Genomic DNA, 17,573 nt, shown 5'->3' with positions numbered 1-17,573 from the left:
TCAGCTGTAGCTGAACATTGTGTTACAACAATACACGCTATGGATTTTTCTGCCACAAAAATCTTGGCCCCAGCGACAACTTTTTGGGGTTCAGTAATTAAAGACTCTGTGTAAATATGCCTAGCACAAAATGTTATAAATCGTGATGGCAGTTTCCAACTGCATAAGGCTTGGGACCCAGTGATCCCTCTAATTTCTTCCGAGAGAAGACAGTTTATCCATAGTGACATGTCTGGCAACATCTGACATCTTATTTTTAGTGACACAAGCACGCATTCCGACAGAGGGTGGACATGTGGTTTTCACCTTTATACACGCACCTGTGCACCACAGATAGAACAGTATTAGCAGAGGGCATGGATTTCGATAGAGGACGCTCCTGTGATGCCCGCTAATGTGCACGCATTTCTGTGCCAATTTTACTGATGCCAGGAACTTGCAGTCTCCAGTGACGGATACTCACCTGAAGATTCCCTCCCCCCCCCCCCCCCCCCCTGGGCAATGGAGTGCAAATGGCAGAGAGCTTCTCACCATCTATGAGGCTATCAAATACTTTCAGCTATCACTGGAGGCCTGTCACTCCATGATCTTCACTGACCACAAACCCCTAATGTTTGCCTTACACTTACAGGAGACATTGATCAGTGCTCCCCATGTCAATTTTGGCAGCTTTAATTCATCTCAGAATATATGACTGATGTCCATCATATATCCAGAATTGACACTGTCATTGACGACTGTCTCAGTCACACCTGTGCCAATGCTTTGTCATTGGACTATGACAGGGGCATGACCCACAACTCGCCTGACTCTGTGAGGATGCTGCCTCTGGCCTCTGCCTTCAATGCACACTGGCTCTTTGTTCTGACAGAAGTCACTGGTGTGATGTACACACTCCCATGCCTCTTCCTTCATGCTGACTTCCGCAAGGCTGCATTCAATTTATTAAACAACCTGGTGCACCTTGGTGTGTGCATGTCTTCCACTCTAGTAATGCAGTGCTATGTGTGGGCAGGTATTCAGAGGGACTGCAGGACCTGGGCCCACACCTGCCTTGCCTGTCAGTGAGCCGAGGTAGGCCACCTTGTACACACAGCCTTCACGGCTTTCTCAGACATCAGGCATTGCTTCACCCACATTCACATGGACATCGTCGGCTGCCTACCTTCATCTATGGCTGCCACTACCTTCTTACCATAGCGGACAGGTTCACCTTCTGGTCTGAGACCTCATCAATAACCGACATTACTGCCATCACGGTAGCAGCCCTCTTTGTCTCCATGTGGATTGCCAGTTTTGGCTGCTCAAGCTACATCATACAGACAATGGGTGAAAAATTACATCTGCCCTTTTCCGTGTGCTGACAGGTCTGTATGGAGGTGGCCTGCACCTGACATCGAGCTGCCACTCAACTGCCAACAGCATAGTGGAACAGCTACATCACATCTTGAAGGACGCCTTCACCTGCCATCACAACAGAAGGACAGCTGTGCTGCAGCTGGTACTTCTTGGTCTCCGTGTTGCTCACAAGGATGACCTCGAGACACCGGCCACCAATCTTGTTTATGGCCAGCTGCTCACCATCCAGGCAACTATCTGGAGCCACCTGATCTGCCTGAAAATGATGTCATCCCTGAGTTGCAAAACAGCACGGCCTTCCTGTTACTCACTCCTTCCCAGTGTCACAGCAAATGCGAACTTTCATTCACAGTGACACTGTGTCATGCACCAATGTTATGCTCTACATCAATACTCATCAGCCCCACCCCCGGCTCCAACCTCAATACTGTGGCCCACACAGGGTTCTAAAACAGGACTACAAATGTTCAACTTGCACCTGCAGGACACACTGACCAACATTTCGACAGATAGGCTGAAGCCTGCCTATATGCTGCCTGACCCCATGCCACCCAATTTGACTAGCATCCACACCAACAAGCCACAGATGCACGCCACCACTGATGATGCCAGGCCCTCCAACAACCCAATCGCCCCCGTCACCCAAGCCCATGAGATGCCCGCCCACAACATTACATCTGAAAACACTGCAGGAAACCCACTGTGCTACACAGCAATGCATCCAACCCATTGGCTGTCACCAACACAAATGCACAGGGTGCTCATGTTCCTGCTTCTCTAACTCTCCTGCAGCCTCTGAATGACCCAACTATTTTCCCTCCAACATCGTTAATTGCTGGATGCTTCCACAACAGCGTTATTTCACGTTCTTCCAGTGCCACGCTCCTGTCCTACCACTACCCGTCCTGCCGTGGGAGGCACCAGTGACTTTCGCCTCCCGTGTCCAGAGCATATGCTTTCAGGTGTAAAATTTGGTCACTCTGTCAACACCACATCGCAGCCACCCAGAAAGGCTGCTGCGCCCTCCCTCTGCAGTCCTGCCCATATCTGCACCCTCAGCACCGAACACAGGCTCAGACCGTTCTCATGCAATGCCCCCACAATGCATGCCACCATACACTGTGTCACAGTACGCCGGCACTACTGACAGTGAGCCGCCTTGCCCTCCACGTGCCCACTGCCTTGATGCGCAGCGCCCTTCTCTGCCATAGAGCAGAAACGCACATTTCAACTCAATCTGGCCACTCTGCTGGCAAAACACAACCTTCACCAGTATCAGCCTTCGTCATTATCACCTCCCTCACTCAGCACCACAGTTCCACTCTCTTTGGGGCGGTGAGGGGGTTGCGGGGGTGGGGGGAACTGTGTGGTGACCTTTCACTGCACAGCTGTATTAGCAGTTCTGTACACTCAAAACTCGATACAGCTGTCTGATAAGGCGGCGAGTTTCACCCCTCACACACTACTTACGTTCACAGTTGTCAATCTTGCCATGGGACAGGATACTTCACCACTACAGTTGCTGACTACCAGTGTGGAACCACACATGCCCCTAGTGAGTCTTCCACTGACCGAGTTTCACCAGTTCTCATCTGTCCCTCATTGTCCACTTTGGTTACTGCTGCACACCGGCGCCGTGAGGAACTGGTCACATGGCAACACCCCTAACGCTGGTGCTTCCGCGACACATCGTCTTTATACCTGGCATGCAATCGCTGAGGATATTATGTTTTTGTGTCATGCTCCTGTGCAGATTATAAATTTTGCTTTGTGTGTCTTACTCTGTGTGTCGTAAGTGCGGATATCATGTGGTGAACACTGGTACGAGGCAATGATTTCTGTGAACCCACTACTTCTACCAAGTCATGCCCGTCTAGTGCATTTGCATCTCGAGTGAGTGAGTGATGTACATTTTGAACCTGAGGCCACTTGTGTTATTCCAGCCATGTGTCGACCTATCCTTTATGTGCTTTTAACTTTGTGTGTAGCTTATGTAAATAAAGTAAGGAAAATTCCTACTGGGTCCTTACCAGATAGGGTTAATGGAGCACACTTAGAAAGTTCAAAGAATGGCAGCACATTTTGTATTATCAGGAAATAGGGGGGAGAGTGTCACAGACATGACATGGGATTTGGGGTGGGCATAATTAAAACAAAGGTGTTTTTTGATGCAGTGGGATCTGCACTCCACCGAGTGCAAAAACATTTTGTTAGTGCAGACCTACATAAGAAAAAATGATCATCGTAATAAAATAAAGCAAATCAGAGCTTACATGGAATGATATAGGTGTTTGTTTTTCCATATGTTGTTCCAGAGTGGAATATGGGAGAATTCTTGTTAATGGGTTTGCTGAACTTTCTACCTAGGCACTTAAATGTGATTTGCAGAGTATCTATGTAGCTGTAGACTTTGTGATAATCAGGAGAAGTTCTTCAGGTTTTCTGGGTGCAGGCAAAACTGAAGCTGTACAGATAACATTAGCCTTTGTTTCTCAGTGTATTTTGCAGCTTATTTGTTGCAGTTCAGATGCAAAAAATTTGCTGAATATATCCTCAGGTAGTGTTACTGGAACTATAGACAGTGCTTTTGTCATAAGGGAATGTCCCTCAGAGTTCACTGAGCAGAGATTCTTTGACTTGTTCCTGCCTATTTTTGAGGATGTATCTAGTAACAGAACATACTGTTCAGGCTTAACATATTTGCTTATTTTTATCCCATTAAAACAATATTGTTTCACTTCCCAGATTGTAAGGATGAGCAGACAGACATAGCAGAAAATTTTAACGCACTGTGGCAGTGGCAGTATCCCTATTGTTTGGGGACCTTAGATGGCAAACGTGTCAAATTCACGAGTCTGCAGAACAACAGATCAATGTATTACAACTACAAGAGAATGAACAGCAATTTTATTGCTGATACATACAACAGATTTCTGTACACTGACATACGCTGTAATCGTAGAATTGGAGATACAGGTGTACTTAGGAGGAGGGACTTGGCGCACATTGTGAATAATGCTGAATGGCACTTTCCTGAAAGAAAAACAATATAAAACTACCTCATATTGGTGTGGCACCTAATAGCTAACTTTCTGATCACACATTAAACTGGACTCAAACACGCATTTGGGTTGTTAGCAAATACATTCAGAGTTCTGTTAACAACAATAAATTTAGGAGAATGGTCGAGAAGGTAGTTTTAGCAACATGCATTCTACATCATTTTCTTCTCAAAATCTCCATGCATTATTTCAATGTAGTGGAGAGCTATATCAGTAATTAACTAAGAGAATATGAAAATACTATACTGCAAATAGATACAATATTGGCAGCAGAAGCTAGCAGGATGTTATCTTTGTTTCCATTACTGTGATATGTAGTATATCTCCTCTTCTTCAGTAGCACTTGCAGAACTTTCTTCAACTGGAGTATCACTGAACTGTTGTAACAAAAATACCTAATTTCATGAAATGAAAACAAATAGCAGTTTTCCACAGCAAATAATAGTGTATTCAGAAATTTCACCTTGGATGTATATTACACACACTGCTCTTATCTGTCAAGCAGTACCCAGAAAATGAAGTCCTTTAAAAATCAAACTTTTGATGTGTAAAATGTCTGATCATCTCTGACAGTACAACTACTCTTTGAGGCTTCAGTGCCATGTTTTCATGGCATTAGTATGAATGCAGACTTTTTAGTTTCTTTTTAATTTTCTCCACTGTAGTCTGTGGCCTATATTCTTAATATGTAGCATATTTTATTTAATGCCATTTTCTGTTTCTCTCTGCTATGATAATCTGCACTACAGATATCATAAAGATGCAGTTTCCATTAGCCTGCATCTCGTGGTTGTGGGGTAGCATTCCTGCTTCCCACGCCCGGGTTCCCGGCGGGGTCAGGGATTTTCTCTGCCTCGTGATGGCTGGGTATTGTGTGTTGTCCTTAAGTTAGTTAGGTTTAAGTAGTTCTAAGTTCTAGGGAGCACTGAAAGACCTGAGTCGAAACAAGGCCCCCGGAGTAGACAACATTCCATTAGAACTACTGACGGCCTTGGGAGAGCCAGTCATGACAAAACTCTACCAGCTGGTGAGCAAGATGTATGAGACAGGCGAAATACCCTCAGACTTCAAGAAGAATATAATAATTCCAATCCCAAAGAAAGCAGGTGCTGACAGATGTGAAAATTACCGAACTATCAGTTTAATAAGCCACGGCTGCAAAATACTAACGCGAATTCTTTACAGACGAATGGAAAAACTGGTAGATGCAGACCTCGGGGAGGATCAGTTTGGATTCCGTCGAAATGTTGGAACACGTGAGGCAATACTGACCTTACGACTTATCTTAGAAGAAAGATTAAGAAAAGGCAAACCTACGTTTCTAGCATTTGTACACTTAGAGAAAGCTTTTGACAATGTTGACTGGAATACTCTTTTTCAAATTCTAAAGGTGGCAGGGGTAAAATACAGGGAGCGAAAGGCTATTTATAATTTGTACAGAAACCAGATGGCAGTAATAAGAGTCAAGGGGCATGAAAGGGAAGCAGTGGTTGGGAAAGGAGTGAGACAGGGTTGTAGCCTCTCCCCGATGTTATTCAATCTGTATATTGAGCAAGCAGTAAAGGAAACAAAAGAAAAATTCGGAGTAGGTATTAAAATCCATGGAGAAGAAATAAAAACTTTGAGGTTCGCCGATGACATTGTAATTCTGTCAGAGACGGCAAAGGACTTGGAAGAGCAGTTGAACGGAATGGACAGTGTCTTGAAAGGAGGATATAAGATGAACATTAACAAAAGCAAAACGAGGATAATGGAATGTAGTCAAATTAAATCGGGTGATGCTGAGGGAATTAGATTAGGAAATGAGACACTTAAAGTAGTAAAGGAGTTTTGCTATTTAGGAAGTAAAATAACTGATGATGGTCGAAGTAGAGAGGATATAAAATGTAGACTGGCAACGGCAAGGAAAGCGTTTCTGAAGAAGAGAAATTTGTTAACATCGAATACAGATTTATGTATCAGGAAGTCGTTTCTGAAAGTATTTGTTTGGAGTGTAGCCATGTATGGAAGTGAAACATGGACGATAACTAGTTTGGACAAGAAGAGAATAGAAGCTTTCGAAATGTGGTGCTACAGAAGAATACTGAAGATAAGGTGGATAGATCACGTAACTAATGAGGTATTGAATAGGATTGGGGAGAAGAGAAGTTTGTGGCACAACTTGACTAGAAGAAGGGATCGGTTGGTAGGACAGGTTTTGAGGCATCAAGGGATCACAAATTTAGCATTGGAGGGCAGCGTGGAGGGTAAAAATCGTAGAGGGAGACCGAGAGATGAGTACACTAAGCAGATTCAGAAGGATGTAGGTTGCAGTAGGTACTGGGAGATGAAGCAACTAGCACAGGATAGAGTAGCATGGAGAGCTGCATCAAACCAGTCTCAGGACTGAAGACAACAACAACAAGTTCTAGGGGACTGATGACCATAGATGTTAAGTCCCATAGTGTTCAGAGCCATTTGAATGAGCCAGTTTCCATTAATATTGTTCTATTAAAATGCTCCTACATTCTTTGTACCACTACTTGCTGCATATTCTGCTTGTAATAATTTTGATGGCCTGGTGCAGAAGGTATAGGGTGCAAAGATGCAGACTCTCTTCTCAGTTTGAAAGCACATGGGTAAATCAAAGCTTTGAATTCAATCAGCAAAACCAGTGCAATATCAGAAGTGCTCAAGGATAGACACCTGCCTTTTGTTCCATGTAACACTAAGAAGCAGTGGCAGGAAAGAGTCTACTCAGTATGTGTAACTCTACAAACTAGTGTACATGTCAAGGAATGTATAAATGGAAATTAGGACACTGTCTGGAAAATTATGGAACCACCACCTAAGTCCCCTTGTTAGGAGTCATCATAAAATTGATCAATTAAAATTCAAAGATGTGTGTGCTTATAGCGAAAATTTGTTATATTTATCTTGTTGTTGGCAAGTTAATCTAAAATTCATCCTGTGTCTCTGTATTTGTCAAAGAGACTGCTTGCTCCAACACACTAAGAGAACCTTGATATCTCCGATGCTGTTCTCTTCCAAAAGCTGTTTCAGTCGAATCCTTAATGGCTTTGTGGCTTCAGGGTGCTTCAAAAATATTCGCTCTGCTGAAGGCTGAAGTGTAACCTACCAGTCTGGCCATAGTATACATACCAACAAATAATGATCACCAAATGTGCAATTAATTTTCATTACTTGGTTTAGTAACTTTGGACACATATAAAGTGTGGAAATTTTGTATTATCTGTGCCTGGAACAGAGTGTGGATGGATGCAGCATTTCTGCAAGATGGCCAGCACATTGGTCATGTTTTGCAGCACCTGCTGGTTTAGCAGTTACTCCATGGAGCTGTACCCTTGCTTTTGAGACACACTATGCTAAATGGAATAGAGCACACTATGACAATGTACTATGTCATGGGAGAAAGAGAAGGAAGTCTGGTCTGAAGTCTGACGGAGAGTCAGCTCTGAACTGTCTATTAATTTGTATTGCTTAATGTAATAACCAAATCATAATGCCAAACAGTTACTGTATACAATTTTTAACATAGTATGAGCTGGAAGAATATACATATGTCTTGAAAGGGTGACTCCTTTCATTTGGTAGATTATTAGAAGCATGATTCCATTTCCAGAACAGGCCAAACTGTATGAGAAATGAAATCCTCCCAAAGGAAGAAAGAAGAGGGAAGATAAACTCCAGATAAGCAAGTCAGTAATTTCAGATTGTACACATTAGCATCGGAATTAATACATGAAATCCACCTCCAAGCACAAATCCAATAAAACAGGGAACATTCCAAAGGTGACCAATGATGGTAGACACTGGAGATTCTTTCACTGACTTTGCTTTAAAGGCATTTTATATGGTCAAATATTGTCATAGGATAGAAAATGATGAGCCACTAGTATCAATGCTGACACTAAGGACATAATTTGTTCAATAAATCCCTGTTGGCAGTCTGATGCCATCAGCACATTTTGTGTGCAGTATCTTTAGGTACCAAGGTTGGATTGAACCTTAAGTAACATAGATATATTCTGGATGGGACCAGATGAATAAAAACTATAAAACTTTTGTAGGCTGGATCTGTCTGCACCAGATGTTATTCCACTGACACTTTACAAGCTTACTTTGAAGTCCCACAAACAAGATATTCATGTGAGCCTTCAATAAAATAACAGACAAGGGAACCTAGATGACTGACTGAAATGGAGACTGGTGTGATTAAAACACTCTTATGACTCACTAAAAATGCAATACATACTATTAAAATGAACACACAACATTTTACCTACTACTGAAAGAAATCCATCTTTTGTGCGAAGTTCTCTAGCCTCTGAATTGTCAACTGTAATTGGTGAGTTGTTGATGCAAGACGAGGAGGAGCAGTAAACCATAAAATTGTCAACAAACAAATAAATTTTCAATCGACTCTTTACTATGTCATTTGTAGCAATGGCAACGAGTGTGAATTTTTAAAGGCTCCCTCGATAAATGCCACTCTTTTATATAAAACTGCTTAAGAATGCCTCCTACATTGTAACGGAACGATTGCTCTCCCCTGAAAGAGTTCAGGTTAGATTGGCCACTTACACAGAAGACCCAGGTATGAAGCTAGTTATTAAAAGGAACTGGTAATACTTGTAGCATAAGTGATCCAGAAATTAAATGACAACCACCAGCTTAATTTATAGTTACTTCATTACTGTTCTGTAAAACATAGCACCAGACACAATGTAACCCAGCTATGAACACTGTTTCAAAATGATGGTTGAAGATGTTAGAGAACTTCCCAACTTTTTGCTGGTGCCATACATCTGAGAAACTTCCTCCCATCTTTCTCTTCATAAGTGATTGAATGTTTGTTCATTCTGTGCACTGCAGTCATGGTTCTTTTATGGTTTTGGCTTGGTAGTAAATAGCCTGAGATAGTTATCACTTGGGCTTCACTATCACTGAAATTTGTATTTACACAATCTATAATACAGTTCATGTTCACAAGATTTGGTCCAGAGTAGTGGCAGAAGTTTTTGAGGTTCTTGTTGAGATGGTTGTTGTTTGTTTTAAACTGAAAGTATCTGTTAGCTTGAGCAATATGCTTTTCTACTGCTTGTTGTCAGAAAGTCAAGTTGCTCATCTATACACTACTTTTATTTTAAAATTGATATATACAAGGAGAGAGAGAAATTATCGTGGAGCAATTCTGCCTACATTTTTTTTATGGTGATACACAATATTACCGAAAAACCTTACACAGATAATACCACACCTGGAATGCTACTGGTTCAACAGCTTCCATATCCTCAACTCGTTCATTCTTCACTGCTGTAAATTCAAATCCCTGAAAGCCAAATATTTCTTTAATCCCAAATAAATAGGTAATATGATAATGCATGCTTAATTTGGTAAATTTTCCTACAAAACTTTTTTATATATATATCCAAGAAAATGAATGCAAGTGTGTCATCAGTGTTCGTGTAACAATTATTACTGAATTCAGGACTAAGAATGACAAGAATTAAAACTTATTTGTGATAAATATTTATGTATGATAAGTAGCTTTTTATCTTGCACTATAAGAGCTATAAGAAATCACATACAAGGAATCCACTGGTTGCCATATGTAATCATTTTTGAAATATATCCATTTATTTGTGTATCTTGAGGGTCCTTTCCATTATACCTTATGAAGACATGGAATATATTTGCTTATTTATAAGAATACAGTATGTTTTGGCTGTTATGAGACAGTGCACTCCCCCTCTGAAATTATGTTGAAGTCAGAGTTTGACTTGAAGCATAGACCAATATCTACATCAACATCGTATTTAGGCTAATTCATTATAAAATATAAAGTTACAAGGTAAACTCAAAAAAATGTATTTTGCAATTGACAAATTTCTGATGTATATTTTGGCACGTGTTATGTCCATATATTATAATATAACATACTAAAAATGCATATGAATGTGTTACTACAAATTGACAACTTGCAGAAATATTATGAATTCATATTCAAGTTCAGTCTAAGTTTAAATGTATATGTTAACCTCCCAACCCTGTCACACACAGATAATATTAGTTCTAATATCCTGAGTCTTATCCTGTACTACCCACAAAAATACATACTTGTAAATTTTGTCTATGTACATTCTGAGCTATTTATTTTTGTTGTATTACAATGAAAAATGCTATATCACTGTGAGATGATTCCTCGTTGAATAAATATATAAATAAAAGTGTCTATCACTTGAAATTCATTCAATCTGTTTTAAAATTGCATCCTCGACAAACATGGAATCTAGTTAAAATAATTACGGTTGTATAAACTGCTCATTTCCCTGACAGATTAAGGTGAAGCTGCGAAATGAGATCAGTTTCAGTTCTTCTTCATGTATATTTATATTTTGTGAACAACTATAGAGTGACAAAATGTGTAGTATACATACATCATTAATCACACGCCTATTCCACCCACCAGTGGTATGCTGGAAACAATTTTACATTTTGTTCCATATGTGCTTACTTTCTGCTGATTCTATCCTTGTTCTCAGTGAAAAATATGTATGTGAGAAGTCTTAATTATCTTTACCTTCTACCATGGCATTGGTATTACACTTAGGAATGATACTTCATAAAGGAATAAAAGTATTACGGGTATGTTGCTTAACCCTGCATTGCTATTGGTGGGTCTCATGGACCCTGACTTGTGTGAGCGATTCGTTTTCATTAGGTTCACAACACTGCACACAAGCAGCTTTACTTGTAGCTTCGTACCTTGCACAGCTGTGCCATTTCCTCGTCAAGTGATGGTGGAAATCCACTGTCTAGGAGTGCCAGTAGTGTGTTCGAGTCTGCCAGATCAACCATAGCAAGTAGGTAAGTACTTGTTGGGGCTATAGGACCCAGAGTAGCAATTATGATATTGTTTGTCCCAACACAAATATGTTTGTAGCACACATTCAAATTGCTGAATCACCCTATTTATTGCAGACGAGGACCATAATGGATGTAACAGAAGATCTATGTAATGCTGCACTGGAAAATGAAATTGTCAGTGACAAAGCAGGTGACGAAGGTGCAGACATAGATGTCGAACTAGATAGTGAACACGATACGGAAAGCAACAAAAGTGAGGATGACAGTGATAGATACCACAACAATAAGAAATATTTTGTTGGTAAGGGCAAGTGTATTAAATGGATGAAAGACATGTCTACTACTCATATGAGGTCACATAATATTGTGTCCCATATTCCTGGTGTGAGCGAAATGGCAAAGAATAAAAGGACAGATGTAGCAATGTGGTGGCTGTTTTTCATGGATGAAATAATGGAAGAAGTAGCTATACATACTAACCAATGTATCGAATCTGCTAAGTCGAGATACTCCTTGGCTCAGACCTTCAGTCATGAGACAGATAAAGGTGAAATTGGAGCATTTCTTGGTCTGTTGTATTTGGGTGGAATCTACAAGGTTGGTAGGAATAATTTAGAAGAACTCTGGGACAGAGATGGGACAGGATTGTAATTATTCTACCCTACAATGACCCTACAGAGATACAGGATCCTGGCACAGTGTCTGAGAATTGACCATAAGTTAATGAGGTCCGACGGGCAAAAAGAGGATAAAATGGCTCGTATATGAAATATATTGTTCATCAAAAACTGCAAAGCACAATATTCTCTTGGAGAATATGTCACTGTAGATGAAATGCTTGTCAAATTTTGAGGACGATGTACATTCCTTCCAAACCTGCCAAATGTGGAATAAAAGTGTTCAATTTAGCTCATGTAAAAACAGCGTACATGTCAAATATGGAAGTTTATTTAGGTGAGCAGCCAGATGGACCATAAAAAGTGAGTGATTGTGCAGCTGATATCAAACGGTTGTGTAATCATATTCCCAAAACATCTTGGAAAATAATTTTGGATAACTGGTTTACAAGCTATCAACTGGCCCTGTCATTTCTGAAAGGCCATAAATTAACACTTTTGGGAACAGTAAGGAAGAACAAGACAGAAATTCCCCCAGAATTCGTGAACACAAGAGGTAGAAATGATTTTACAAATAACTTTGATTTTTAGCATACATGCACATTAGTGAGTTATGTACCAAAGAAAAGCAGGTGCCTACTTCTAATGAGTACTATGACAACAAAACAGATGCAACAACTGGGGACGAAAAGAAGCCAGAGATGATAACTCTGCATAATGTTACTAAGGGTGGGGTAGATTTAGTAGATCAGATGTGTGCCACCTATGATGTAGCAAGAACTAGTTATTCTTATTCTTTTGCTCACTGCATGTTGCAGGCATGAATAGTCTTGACATCTTCAGAGCTAACAACCAGGGGGAGACTACGAGGAGAGACTTTCTGAAATCGCTTGGGAAGGCTCCTGTTGGAGGCCAATTACTACACAGGGCCGGTAGTAAGCATATCAACCGACCTCTCAAAAGATCTGTCAACAGACTGGCGGGAGTCGAACAGCAAGACGATGGGATTGTGAACCTGAGTATGGTGCCTAAGAGAGGACGGTACTATGGGTGTGAAGCAATATATTTGTAAGAAATGCTCTAAGTTTGTGCCTCTCAAAAAACACTCAAGTTTAATTTGTAAAGAGTGCAAGTGTGGTAAAATGACATGTGGAAACAGTACGTTCAAAAGAAATTGTGGAGACTCTCCGTTTACTCACAACGTTTCCGATTTCTACTCATCTGTTCATACGCGAGTTTGATTTTCGCAGATTTCATTGTTCTACTTTGTGTGCTGTGACACACGACAGTCACACTGTGTAACCATTTTTGTCCTGTACGATATGTAAATGTTAGAATCGCTGTCTAATTTGCTTACGTAGTAATAAAGAACAATTTACTCGAATCCAAAGCAAAACGTGTTTGTTTACTTCATCTAGGCAACATACATGAATATGAAGCTCTTTTGTGCTCCCTATCTTTATCAAATAAGACTGATACGCGGGTCGGGTCTGTGAGACCTCTCGTAGCAACGGTGGTACAAACGAACACAGTCGCAACGCAGAGTTAAATGCTTAGTTACAAAAACAAGAGAATGCGCGCTACCTACTATCTTTATTGCACATGTATGGGAAATACTGTTCCGCATTACATTGATTAGCGAAGATACAAATAATTATACTATTTCAACCGCGTTCATGTACAACGAGAAACTCCTCACCTCCATCTTCACTGAGTCAGTTACTTCCATTTCCCACTACCTTTTCGCCCTCAGTTACAGAATGTTTATTGTAAACAAACTAGCACTGTCTGTCCCCGAGTCCATGACAGGGTAGCTTCACATGTTTACAAATTATTACAGCTATAGCGACAGCCGACACTAGCCTGCGCAAGGAAGTTAGAAGAATAATTCGGAGATACCAGTGAGCTTACTGGGAAATACACGTACCCCCATACTCAACAATTCGTCTGCGCAAGTATTTGTGCAAATGACTGTACATGCAATGGATCGCCACTAATGTAGGACGTTCAGACGTCAAAAGTTCCAGTCCACTTCTCGCCCGCTATCTGTTGGTGTAGAAAAGTAATTCCTGTGGCAATGGATCAATGGATGACACTCTCATACAGTAACATTGAAGTTTATTTCATTTCTTAAGGAATTGAGGAAATTATATTACGGTCTGTGGATGCAAAAAAAAAAAAAAAAAATCCGGAAATAGAGAGACAAATCTCAACGGTCTACATAGTGGCTACATAAGCAAAGGCAGTTTTCACAAATAAATTTAGTTCACGAGTAATGTAATTATTTAAGGTCAATTTAGAAATGTGTAATTATCTTTTGGCGCCCATAACTCCTACTATAATACAGAAAAGGCTTGCCTAAGGAGAGCAGTTTCCCCAAATGAGCGTCTGACGGTGACGTTAAGATTCCAGACAACAGGAACTACAAGAATCTATAATTTGTTACTATAATTTTGAAACAAGCGTTGAGTGAAATCGCACCCAGCACACTGGCGCTATTTACGCTGTCCTGGAGGGTGATTTCATGAAGGCAAGTTAAGTACTGTACCTCAATTCTGACAAGTAATTTATCGTATTTTTACAGTTCTAGAAGCGTTTGAGAAACAGTATATTCTTAGGAGTTAGACAGGGTCTGCTGCCAGTAAGCTGTGGTTCAGTTTATTTCTAAGTCGATATTTTTAGTTCCCTGCTTGAAGTCTACCCGCAACTTTTACACCAGGATATAAAATTCCAGGCTGAACTCTAGACAGGGATTCACTGCATATCCAGGAAATTACATTCTGAATTTTGTAAAGAGATTCGTAGTTTATCTGGAAAGTTTTACTTGTAGCATTGTGGAAGTGAATCACTCTTGTTATGAACTACATATTATATTACGAAACAAAAGCAGTGAATAATAGCTGTGTACCTGAAGGCTCTTTTATTAGATCTCCCAATATCAGCTTAACACAATATTCTGACTGCACTCTTCATTAGCACAAGTAGGGTCTACTTTCCTTTGTTACTCTGTCCAAACTCACAATATACTTTGGTATAGGACAGTACTAAACTGCGACAGTGCTGAGTGAAAGTAAGCTAGAGATCTTGCAGCACCAGATCGAATAGATTTCGTTACTTTGAGATAAACAGAACGCAACGAATTTCTTTTATTGCATACTGTTTCCCTGTTTGCCGTAGAGTTAACCGCTCGTAAATTCTCCGTGAAAGAATTATAAGTAGGTGCTTTCTTATCCCTATGACTGTAGTCCATGCTTTAAATTTTCTATATACATCTATGACTCCTATACATTTCGATAAATTCACCAATGAACTTTCTAGAACACAGACATGTGTCTGCCATTTTAGATCACTCTACAAACACCAGAGAAATGCCTGGCTGAACAAACAGCTGACTCAAACTCGTTTTAGCGCCAGATTTGTATTTCCTGTCTACATGTACAACTTGTCTGCGCAAATGTGGTCCTCATGCTTAGATGGGTGATAACGTGCTCACTTCCCATGCAAGTGGGCCTGGGTTTGATTCCTGGTGGGACTGGAGATTTTCTCCCCTCAGGGACTGGGTGTTGTGTTGTCCTCATCATCATTGCATCCTCATCACCGGAGGGCAAGTCGCCCAATGTGGCGTCGACTGAAATAAGACTTGCACCTGGCGGCCGAACTTCTCCGGATGGGGCCTCCTGGCTAAGGGTGCCATACGCTCATTCCATATTTTTGTACAAATGTGATTTGACTAGAGGATTGAGCATCTTTGCTCAAACCTTCACCGTCCAGTTTTGCGCACATCTAATATCTGTGCAGATCTCCTGTTCAGAGACAACAACCAGTTTACGCAGATGTGATCCGCGCAGACATTTGTCCACCCTGATTGTTGCGTGTGGACAGGATTTACGCCATTGTGAAGCCAGTGATTTATCCACTCCGCCATATGTTGTTGACCAAAACACGGTGAATAACATGTATGTATTATAGTATTAGTCATCGAAATACATACGTATATTGAGGAAAAAATGTCACTCTTGGTACCTGCAAAGGTCATTATGTACATTGTCGTAATATAGCAGATCTCATCACTCGAATTCACAGATATCAGACGACTTCAAATTAGTCTTTATTCTTCAGTCATATTGGCCGACATGACACAAAACAGATAAGTTTAGTCAAAGAAGGAGTTTTTGGCATTCTGTGGATGAAAAATTTAATCGTAATATAGTTCAGAATCTATGGACTGAAACTGAAGGTTTATTGGAAATCTCAAGTAGGAAAAATCTTTATCAAAATTTTAGGCGTAAATTATGACCTGTAAAAATAATTATTGGAAGTGAGAAGGATATCATACCTTATACTTAAAGTTACTGTAGTACATTTTTTTGGCTTGTGGAAGGTGGACATTATCTCTACAAATTTTTATTACTGCTTGCTGGCGCTTGTAAGTCATTAAGGTGGTGATTCTGTTACTTGAAGTGGTTTGCAGATGTGTTGTATGTGTTTCCACTTTTCAGAGCTTTTGATGTCCAGAATATTTATGTTTCATGTACACCATATGATGACTGTTGAACATTGATTAACAGAAGTCTGCAAAACTTCAAATAAATTCAGGAAAATAGTGTGTTCGTAATCTTACTTTTCGAGCTATCCATTAATCATCTCAAATACATAAAGCTGAAGATTCATATGTGAAATACTTACAGATAATGAAAGCCTATTTGAGGTACTTGTAGAGATGTGATTCGAGCTGTATCAAAAAATCTGATAATCACATTAAAGACATAGCTCTGGTTGACACTTCGATATTGGACATTTGGCAGTTATATCTTTCCCATATTTAGGCCTATTTCACGTTCTTACAAAATAAAATTTCAAGGTTTTTGTTTGATACGTTAAGTGCTACTTAGGATGCGCTAAAGATTAGTTTAAAAAGTAACATTATCACTCTTGCACCCAAAATAAAATGAAATATTAAATTTATTGTACACTGAATTTTGGAGCTATGTTTTGTGCTAGTCTACTAAACGGCACTTTAATGTAGTTGATTTCCTTAATTAAATGCTACACTCAATCTTTAATAACACTGCCACCAGAAACCTTGTTACTTCCTTTCTTCGAGCCACAGGGGAAGCGTTTAAAGGACATTGAAGTTTCCAGTACAAGCATCTAATTAGGCCTATATGAAAATACTGCCAGATCTACATTAATTCTCATCATTTTTAGTATAAAGTGCGCTGTAATGAAACTACAAACCTATCTTTCATTAATTAAACAATATTTGCTTACTTACACACAAATTTTATCCACACATAATGCAATGGAAACAACTACTTTCACCATGTAACTTAATTGTCATGGGTTCATAACCTAGTTGGCAGGACCTTTTTAATTCGAAGTCACACATCCTACCACTGTAGCATAATAAACAATACTTGGAACGACGTGTTTTAGAGAGATTCTTAATGCAGTGTATCATTGAAACTACATATTTTCGTAATACACATCTATAAATAAAGAAAAAATCAAATAAAGTGCATTTTATCTTCAAAGGTTGTGGCCTCTTCTGATGCTAATTTATGGTGGGAAAAGGAAAGTGGCGCTACAAAGTTAAAGCATTTTTAACTTTTGTAGCAAGACGTTTCTCCGTTCATCTCACACATTTCTAAAACTTGTGTGGTAT

At 40.0% G+C, this 17,573-nt stretch overlaps 1 protein-coding gene across 3 annotated transcripts in view; it reads right to left on the bottom strand.

Annotated features, from left to right (window-relative positions):
• Positions 1 to 13,823, bottom strand: part of LOC126284361 (zinc finger protein 436-like) — a 264,952-nt gene extending 251,129 nt beyond the window's left edge. The window contains exons 1-2 of one of the 3 annotated variants that reach the window (XM_049983235.1): positions 13,608 to 13,823; positions 9,682 to 9,753 (exon numbers count right to left, since the gene is read on the bottom strand). In XM_049983235.1, the coding sequence (XP_049839192.1) occupies positions 9,682 to 9,753; positions 13,608 to 13,637 (102 nt within the window). In that variant the 5' untranslated portion in view covers positions 13,638 to 13,823. Of the gene's footprint in view, positions 1 to 9,681; positions 9,756 to 13,607 lie in introns of those variants that run through there. The other 2 variants (XM_049983234.1, XM_049983233.1) reach the window with 2 other exon arrangements.
• Between the last annotated feature and the right edge of the window lie 3,750 nt (positions 13,824 to 17,573).

The sequence above is a fragment of the Schistocerca gregaria genome, chromosome 8, assembly GCF_023897955.1.
Source record: "Schistocerca gregaria isolate iqSchGreg1 chromosome 8, iqSchGreg1.2, whole genome shotgun sequence".
NCBI classification, from domain to species: Eukaryota; Metazoa; Arthropoda; class Insecta; order Orthoptera; family Acrididae; genus Schistocerca; species Schistocerca gregaria.
The sequence above is the reverse complement of the archived record's forward strand: the minus strand, read 5'-3'. Positions and strand labels throughout refer to the sequence as shown.